This window comes from Phaseolus vulgaris, chromosome 2 (genome assembly GCF_000499845.2).
Source record: "Phaseolus vulgaris cultivar G19833 chromosome 2, P. vulgaris v2.0, whole genome shotgun sequence".
Classification (NCBI taxonomy): Eukaryota; Viridiplantae; Streptophyta; class Magnoliopsida; order Fabales; family Fabaceae; genus Phaseolus; species Phaseolus vulgaris.
The window spans coordinates 47,667,006-47,677,167 of NC_023758.2; the positions used below are offsets into that span (position 1 = coordinate 47,667,006).

The window sequence follows — 10,162 nt, forward strand, 5'->3', positions numbered from 1 at the left end:
TTTACTCGATTCAATGTTCAATTATTTATGTTGATGTGATAACGAATCGTTGATATTTGTGTGGTTAAAGAGGTCGATCATTGAACACTTATCTGAACACCTCTCTGTGTGAAGAATGGGTCGTCGCAAAATTGAAATGACTGCAGTGAAGGATCCTAATACGAGGCAAGTGACGTTTTCTAAGCGTCGAGCAGGTTTATTCAAAAAGGCGAATGAATTATCTATACTGTGTGGGGCAGAAATTGCCATTGTTGTGTTCTCAATTGGAAACAGACCTTACTCTTTTGGGCACCCTGCTGTTGATCTTGTTGCAGCCAAATTTCTTGAACAAGAAATCAAATCAAATGATGTCAAACAAAACAGTGTTGAAGTTGGGGACATGGATAGGTTGAATCAACAATTGCTAGAGATTCAAAGCCAACTACTTGTGGAGGAAAAGAAGGGCTTAGAGCATGATCAGATACTAAAACAACACTCATTTAAACAATTACAAGATGCATATTCAGAATTGCAAATTAGGGTGAAAGATTATATTGATGCGATTGAGGTATCAGAATGTTTGATTCTACTTGCACAAGAACCCGTAGTCCAAACAACAAAACAGGTGAAGAAAAGAAGAAAGAATTGATGTTGTGCAGCGCGTAATTTGTAATTAAATTTTAAGTTCCCTTTATCATATAACCTTGTTGCTCTATGCAGAGTGAAATGAGAAAAAAAATAGCAATAGTATTATTGAGTATGTGTTTTCGTGGACTGCATTTAGAAAAATATGATCGACTGGAAATAACTTTTTTTTAATTCTTGTAAGAATTTTTATTTTTTTTTGCATTGGATGTGAATTTTAAAAAATAATATATTGTATATGGTTGAAATCATCTCACGTTATATAAACGAAATAATTTAAATTCTAAATCCAAAACCTTAAAAATTATCAGAAACATTAATCACATAATTAAATACCAAATTAATTCTTAATTAAGTGTTAATATGATAGCAATGACATTATTCATACTTATCTACAACTTATTCATACAAATACGTGTGGGAGAGAAAAAAATAAAACAAAGAACTAAACAATTAAAAAGGGGTGTAATAATAAAAAGAGGGGGGGTTATACAGCATCATACCTTTTTTGGCTAAAGGGCTCAAAAGACTTAATACAAGCTAACAAAAAAAATCTTGGAGTAATATTGATCCAATAGGCGGACTAGTAAAAGAAACATTTCGACTTCTTTTTATATAAATTTTGATTTTTAAATAAATTGAAAATATTTTAATTTAAATTAAGAAATAGTCTTAATATAAAGAAAAACATATATTTGAATAAATTAAAAGTACTATTTCAAGTTAATATCAATATAAAAAAGAAAATATTTAAATAATATTAATTTAAATTATTCATATTATAGTATAAATTAGTAATAAAAAAAATGGCGTTCACACTCAATACACTACCATTACTAGTAAAAAAAACCACAACATTAATTAGGTCAATGTTGATCACCAAGTACCTATTGATGGTTGAATCACTAGGGATTGAATCTACATCCATATTCATTCTATAAACCATTAATATTTGATGATTTAATATAAAAATTCTCAGAAAATATCTGGCAAGAAAAATTAAATGATAAGAAATTGATTAGTTTCTTTAATAAAGTTATAAGAGCTAACCAATTAAGTTAAGCAAAAAATAGAAGTACGCCAAACTGTCTAATCGTAGGACCTAACAGTGCAGCAAGATTCTTGCTATTTCATTCACAGTTCTAAATTCTCTGAATTATGCCATTGGCATTACGTCTTGAGTCTTATTATTATTTTAAATTATCATATGAAGATGGATTACACAAAGGGATTAACAAAGTAAATTAGACAAATTATCAAATCTTATATTATTTATTTATGTAAGCATAAAATATGAATGACTTAAAAAATATATTTATTATTGTACCTTCGTGGATGTTAGGCTGAGTAATGTTGATCCACAATTTGTTGTCGTGCTGGTAGTCTCTGAATTCTTCAAAGTTCTTTCTCTCCTACGCGCGTGCTCGCCGGTCGATGAGGTATCTGTGATTACAGTCTAACGCTCAAGTCAATGCTAGCGATTAGTCTTTTATCTTAGGATATGAAAAACGTACATTTTCTTCCTTCATAAGTCTTATTTATAAGTTTACTCAGGACTCCATTAGTGTGGGTCAGATAACCAATTCACCAAGATGTGTGTAGTGATTCTCGGAGCGTGGTGGTTTCCTAATATCACGGAAATGTATTCGAAGTGTATATTTGACCCATTCAACGCCAATTATAATTTATCCCTTCCACGTATTTATAATGGTGTATTATATTAATACATGTTTTCGATCGATAGTTATGAAGAAAGAGGAAAACGTAAAATGGATAATATCTTATCCAAAATGGGAAAAAATTCAGTAAAAAAAAAAAAAGTATAAAGAAAGGATAGAATATTATAAAGAAGTTGGAATAAACGAGTGATAATGAGATGTTCAAAGCCCCCATTAGTCAACAAACAGCCATAGATATGAGATAAGAAAAGTAATGGTATATATATAGGTGATTGAGTGTATATTATTGTTATTATGTTTGTGCAATGGATAACAACAACGCTAACCATAGGAATTCAGAGAACAGCGATGATATTGCGGTGTCAATACTGAACAATTTCATAGATTTGGGTGGTTTTGATCTGGACGAGGCTCTTGCGGTGGTGGAGGGAGAATCACGGCGTGTAGTCGCAGCGTGCAAGAGCTACGTCTCCAAGTTGCCCACAGTTAACGACGTGAGGAGGGATGAGGTTTGCTCCGTTTGCATGGAGGGGTTCACCCGCCACAACAGGGATGGGGAAAACAAGCGAGTACCGTGCGGCCACGTGTACCACTCCAACTGCATCACCCTGTGGTTGGAGCACTGCAGCTCTTGCCCCCTTTGCCGCCGCCATATCTCATTCTAAGTCCAATTTTTCTTTTCTTTTTCCTATTTTTTATTTAACCTTTTTCTTCAGATATAATGTAATAATTAAATAATATATTCTCGATCTTACTGCTTCACAATTTGGATTAGTTTGAACATTCAAATACAAATTGAAATTGATGTTTATTGAATGTCGTCTACATTGTTTATACACTATTTTTGAAGCCGTTCGACTTACGCTATTTTTTACATCAACTTTAATATTTCTTAACAATTTTTTTTATAGCATATAGCAAAAAAACTAATTTATATAACTTATTTGAATTAGAATAATAATAATAACATCTTTAATCCGAATTACATGTAAAATAATTTGATATGATGTTTAAAATTTGGAGTAAATTGTACAAATAAATATAGGTATATTAATGTATATTGACTTTTTTTTATAAAAACTTTTATATCATATATTATTATGTAACTTAATATACATGAAAAAAAAATATTATTATTAAAAAAATACAAAATTATATTAATGAATATTGACTTTGAATAAAACTAATCTATTAAAATTCAAGAAAGAGTTGTTGACTTTGTAATATACACCATTCACATTATTTCAATAATGTTTGTTCATAAGTACACAATGATTAATGTAGAATAAGTGTCTTTCATAAAATAACAACAAAAAATAAACAACACATACTCTCGCATTTTGTGGATTCAAGTATGACTAACGTACTAATATTTGAATGTCTAATAGAAAGATAAAAAATAAATCAGAACAAATGAATCAAAATAATAGCATAGTATTCCATGAAAATTGTAAGTTGAATATATTCATTAATTGATATATTATATATTATAAAAAATTTATTTCTAATAAAAAAAATTAAAAATACATGTTCAATTAGTTTGAAAAAATTAATTTTTGAATACAAATAAAATTTAGAAAATAAAAAAATAAAACAATTTTTTTCTCAATTAATGAAAATGAAGAGGAAATAAAAAAATTATTAATTAAAAAAATTAAAAATTAAAAAAAACAATAATAACCAATGTTTAATTTTTTTATCTTTAATTTTCGTTTTTTTAAAAGAAGAAGAGGATAACAAAAAATATTTTGGGCCCAGCCCAATAGGTTTTACAAAAATAAAAATAAACACGATAAAACAGATAGGGCCCGCAATATAATACTAAAAGAGGCAATAGAATAAAGGCAAATTCTTCCTGCACCATATCAATTTTAACCTCCACCATATCAACTTTTTAAATTTCCAAAACTACCCTCCTGCACCATATCAATTTTAACCTCCACCATATCAATTTTTTAAATTTCCAAAACTACCCTCCTGCACCATATCAATTTTAACCTCCAACATATCAATTTTTTAAATTTTCAAAACTACCCTCCTGCACCATATCAATTTTTTAAATTTCCAAAACTACCCTTATTTCAAATTAAAAAATCCAAAATAATAATTATAATTGAGAAATAAAAAAATACATGCTGAAAAAAAAAATCTGATCACAAAACTAAAAATACATTTTGGATAAAAAATTTCCGAAAATTGAAATCCAAAATATTTCAGATAAAAGTTTCAAAAATAATTTTTCCATTTTTGTGTAAGATTATTTAAGTCATTTAAGAGGGGTATTTTTGTCATTTTCTAGAGCGGATTGGGTGCATGTTGAAATTGATATGGTGGAGGGAGAAATTGCCTAGAATAAAAAGGTGGGGGCCCACAGAAATAGAAAATCAGAACAGGAAGACACGTGGACGCACAGTTTATTAAACGAAAAACACTGGAAAAAAACTACAGCAATGATGTAATTTGGCACCCAAATATTAAGATGTAGTCGTTCTATAGTAACTCACCAAAAATCTATAGGTAAATTAACTAAGAATATCTATTCATAGATAAATTTACTACAGATATATATGTAGGTAATATTAATAATAATAATAATATTAATAAAAAATATCAATAATAATAATATTAACAAATTCAAATAGTTAAAATTCAACTACAAAGCATACATACATATATAATTATTATGTTGAATTTAACTATATATTTAAAAAAAATTATTTTTCTTACTAGTATTATTCATACAGCATATATTTAAAATAAACAAGATTAATCAAGACTTTATTGACTACACATTAGTATGTTTTTTTTTTCGCTTTTGACAAATGATAAAATTTATTAAAATAATTCACTAAAAAAAAATATCAAATAAAAATCAATTTTAGAGACAAAAACAATTAGTGGTTATAGTGACTAAATTATATACCATTTTAAAGACTAATTTTTTTTTAATTTCTAAATTAGTTTCTATTATTATTAAATAGTTTTTAAATTAGTATCTAATTAGCTATCAATTTTTTTTTAAAAAATAGTCTTTAATTTAATAAATAAACAACTAATTATTGTTTTTCTGTATAATTAATTTTTATTTGATGATTTTTTTTAAGTAATTTTTAAAGTAATTAGTATAAAAGTCAACAAGTTATTATATATACTATTTCATTCAATGATGAATTGATATTGTAAAACTGGTGTATATGGTTAGTGTAAAACCCATTTTCTTATTAGTTAAAATAAAAGGACTTTAATTATATATATATATATATATAGTGCTTTTTAAATTAATTTAGCATCTCTATAGTATAATACTTTAAACTTTGTCACCACAAATAATTAATAAAATTAAAAAAATGTCTTCATATGCTCTTAATTATTCAGTATGATATATAATTATCTGAAATAATGTTATAAAATATATTATATTTATTAAATTTAACAAATACATTGTATTGAATTTTTTTTTTATTAATTATGATTTTACTTAAAACTATTATTGAATAATAGTAAATAATGAATTTTATTAAAAACACACGAGTGCATTTAATGTATAATACAATATTAATTATTAAATTTAATATAATATTAAATTTATTTAATAATATGCTGTTAATATTTTTAAGAGATATAACATATTTATTAAATTAAAAAATAGAATTAACTGCAGTCATTGTATTTTTTAAATTTAATATACAATTTAATTTAATATTTTTTTATGAAATATAATGTATTTATTAAATTTACAAAGATAATATAACAAACTGGACATTTATGGTTTTAATTATTGTTTTATAATAATTATAATTAAGTAGTTCTAATTAATTAATTTATTACAAGATGTATTATTAATACATTTCTACATCAAATATATTAAATATATGTATCATTTAATTATTACATTTAATTTATTATTGAATTCATGACATAGTATTATTTAATAAATTCAAGAATATATTAAATGCAATAGTTAAATTCAACAATATATTTATTGTATTCAATGCAGAAATGTATCAACACTATTACTTAATAAATTCATTAATTACTCTTATTTTTGTAATGAATTAGTCCTAAATTTTGCTCATTGTTTCCTTAAAGTTTCAAATTGTTTTGAACGCTTAGATTTAACTTCTTTTAACATGGGCAGTAGGATTAGAGGAAGATTTTCATTATTTGAATTACTAGTAGAATCATTATAATACATTTTCTTTTCTACTTGAAACTTTAATATTTATTTAAAATTATAGCTTATTTATTTTTTCCAAAGTCCTTGTTGATTTACTAGTCTATTTTATTTATCTCATGCAAATTGCATAAAAGGTTTTAATTGATTTGTAGCAGGTGAAAATTAACATAACATATAAAAATAAAACGCAAATATACATAAGGATTGAAATTTTTGAACCAGTTATATTCACACAGGGCATATTATATCTCCTATCACTTAAAATAATGCCACCACCTGGTTACATGTTAAGAATTTAGAGAAATTATGATAATGTATATTCATATAGGGAAATTATATATAAAAAAATTATATCTGGTTGTGCAAGAATTTTTAAATTGATATACAAAAGATAAAATAAATAGCAGAGAAATGCTATATATATATAAAAAATTGAGATAAATGTTATTTGGGACAAATAAGCATTCAAAAAAGGTAAACAAAGAAGACAAATTTTAAGGATTTGATGAGAAGACAGACAAAAATTGTGATAAGAACATGTCATGAATAATTTGATAAACTAATTAGTAAAAAAACTTTTAAATTAAGAATCACATACGTAACTCTATTTAAAAAGTTTTTATTAATTTGCTATTATTTTCTAAAATTTTGAATTAACAATAATCTTAGATATAATGTAATGTTACTTGATATATACCTTTCCAATATAGACATTCATCTTGATATCTTATTATTGTTTAGCTATCTCAGGATTTGTCAACACCTTTTTATTCTTATCTAAAGAAACAAAAATAAATCACCCCCTTAGATGATGAATAATGCTTTGATAAAAAATGAATTATATCTGGCTGATTTTCATGATATTCTCAACATCAAAATCATTACTATTTTTTTTTTATCGATTATTAATAAACTAAATAAAAAAGAAATACAGAAAGTATTTCAATCTTTTTAAAAAAAATATCAAACAACTGTAAGAATTCTACAACAAATACCACCATATCTAAATAAATGTTTGATACAAATGTTCGATCTACCATACTGAAATCAAAACCATTTAGATTGCAACAAGGTAAAATTTAGTAATCATAAAAACATAAGATTATTGAAATACTCAATCTTAATATAGATTCTGCAAATATAATAACAACCATTTCACACACAAACTATTTATTTTTTTTAACCAACACACTGGGGACAACAAGATTTAGGGTTAAGGAAACTCAAATGTGAACTTAATTTTCATGCTACGACGCATCAATTCCTTCTTCTTTTGATAGTTACTTGTTTTGTTACTCCAATTACAGGTTCTTTTGCAAGGAGCAACATATACTCTGACACTTCAATGGCATCAAGATAATCCTCCACCTTACGCTGAACCCTTATGTATGAACGTTGCAATTGTTTGTTGTGGGTAAGTTTAGTCACGTCTTGTTGCTTCTTTCTCCTGTCAAGTTCACTAGCCTTCTTATGTTCATCATTTATTTGAGTCTGAACACCACACAGTTGTTGATTCAGTGCATCTATGTTGTCAGCATTGGAAGAACTGCTTCCTTCGTCAACATTTGGTGTCACGACAACATTTGACGCACTTTCTTGTTGCAGAAACTTGTCTGCAACAACATCAACACTTGGGTGCCCAAAAGAGTAAGGCTTGTTCCCAGGTGAAAACACAACAATAGCAACTTCAGCACCACACAAAATTGATAATTCGTTTGCTTTTTTGAACAAACCTGTTCGACGCTTGGAAAATGTAACTTGCTTGGTGTTGGGGTCCTTCACTTCCGTAATCTCAATCTTACGACGACCCATGGCTCAAGAACAAAAGCTTTAAAAAAAGAAAGAAAAGTTATTGGAGAGGCATAAGAAGAACAAGAGGGTTCAAAAGAGAGGTTATTAGAAAGGTTTAGGTATATGATATGACTCCCACACTTCTTTATTTATACACATTTTCTGAAAATTATCAATATTTTTAATATTATTTTTTTTACGTTTTTTTATTTTTTTTATGGAGCATAAGGAAAGTGTTTTGATATGTTTATAATTTCTAATTTTATAAATTTGATGCTATCAACAATTTTGGCTTTGAACTTCCTTATTAAATCCTACAGGTATTAAATAGGTATGTTGAAAAAAATAAATATAATTTCTATATTTGCTAGATATTAGTGTAAGTTTTAAAAGAATATTTTATTGTTTTGTCATAGTTGGCAACTACTCTTTTATTTGCTAATATCCTCTCAAATAGTGAGCTGTGATATGTATTTTATGGATAACATCTGTGTTTCATTTATTTTGTGAAAATAGGACCTATAGTAAGGATGATTGATATTATATAATTTTTTTTTTATCAAACAAGAAGTAACTAAATTAAATCGATGACTTAAGTAACTAAATTAAATCGATGACTTAAGGGATGATCCAACCCTTATACAAAAGAACATATAATATTTTTTCTTATATAACAAAAGATCAAGAATCAACTCTTAAATAGACATTAAATTGAGTACATACATATACCAAGGGTTCTAGACAACCAGTCAATATGATTAACCACTTCATCTTTAATTCGTGAAGAAAATGTGTGCTGATAAGTTGGCTAATTTAAGATTTATTCATAGAGAATTTTTTCATTGGTATAATAGGCTACCATCTAGTCTGTTCTTAGAATTCTTTATGAATAGGTATAGTCTACCTATGTATCATTTTTGTTAATATATGGGTTTTGGTCTAGTCCCTCCATATTTTAGTATTTTCTTTATTTATTTATTTTTTAATAATACTTTTTTCATGCGATGATAAATGATTGTTGTTATTTGAGGTGTCAGCATGAGATGTCAAGTTGTATAGTGATGTCTAACATGAAAATTTTTATTTAAAATTAAATTAATTTTTTAAATTTTTGTGGAGCAAAATCATTTTATTAAGTACTTTTTAAAAAAGAAGAGAAAACAAGTTATATAATAATAGTGTAAGATAATTTTAGATTATGATCCAATTATAAATAACGGTGGTGTATGATAAGTTTGTTTACTTTATATAATAGTTAACTTATGGCATATCAATTATGATGGTATATACGCTAAAGTAATGAACAACTAAAAATACAATCAAGAAAAAGTGAATTGATTTAAAAAAAGTTTTTAATTTTTTTAGGGAAAATTATATGTAGTAGTCATGAATACTAAGAATGATAAAGAATTCAAGATAATGAGAGAAAGATGAAATATAAATACTCACAAAATTTTATATTAATTCAATTCCTTCTGAATGTAGAATCAGTAACATTAGTTGAATAATTTGTTTGTATTTTGTCAATGTGAAGATTAAATTGTAATATATCTCATTGTGTAGGATGTAAGAAATCAAATTATGTCTCGCAAATCTGTGATAGATGTGTTGGAATTCAATCATTACACCACATGAATTTAATGCAACATTTTTCAACAATTCCATTTATTTGAATCAAATGCAAAACAAAATAAAATATGGAAAGGGATGTGGGCAGTTATAGTATGGATGACTTGGAAGCATAAGAATAATTTTATATTTAAGAACATTAAGGTTGATGTTGAAGAATTATTATGTATTGGCACAACTCTATGTCTGAGTATGGATGACCCATAAAATTCCTATGACTACATTACCTTACTTGAATTGGATACATTGTCCAAAGGTTTGC

At 26.1% G+C, this 10,162-nt stretch overlaps 2 protein-coding genes across 2 annotated transcripts; one reads left to right on the forward strand and one right to left on the reverse strand.

The window, feature by feature from the left end:
• Positions 1–856, forward strand: LOC137809827 (agamous-like MADS-box protein AGL29). Its single transcript, XM_068610897.1, has one exon. It carries the CDS (start codon positions 116–118, stop codon positions 626–628), a length of 513 nt encoding a protein of 170 aa, XP_068466998.1. The 5' UTR covers positions 1–115; the 3' UTR covers positions 629–856.
• Positions 857–7,519: 6,663 nt separating this feature from the next.
• Positions 7,520–8,369, reverse strand: LOC137809828 (agamous-like MADS-box protein AGL29). The gene has a single exon (XM_068610898.1). The coding sequence runs from the start codon at positions 8,290–8,292 to the stop codon at positions 7,738–7,740; it is 555 nt and encodes a 184-aa protein (XP_068466999.1). The 5' UTR covers positions 8,293–8,369; the 3' UTR covers positions 7,520–7,737.
• Positions 8,370–10,162: the final 1,793 nt, after the last annotated feature.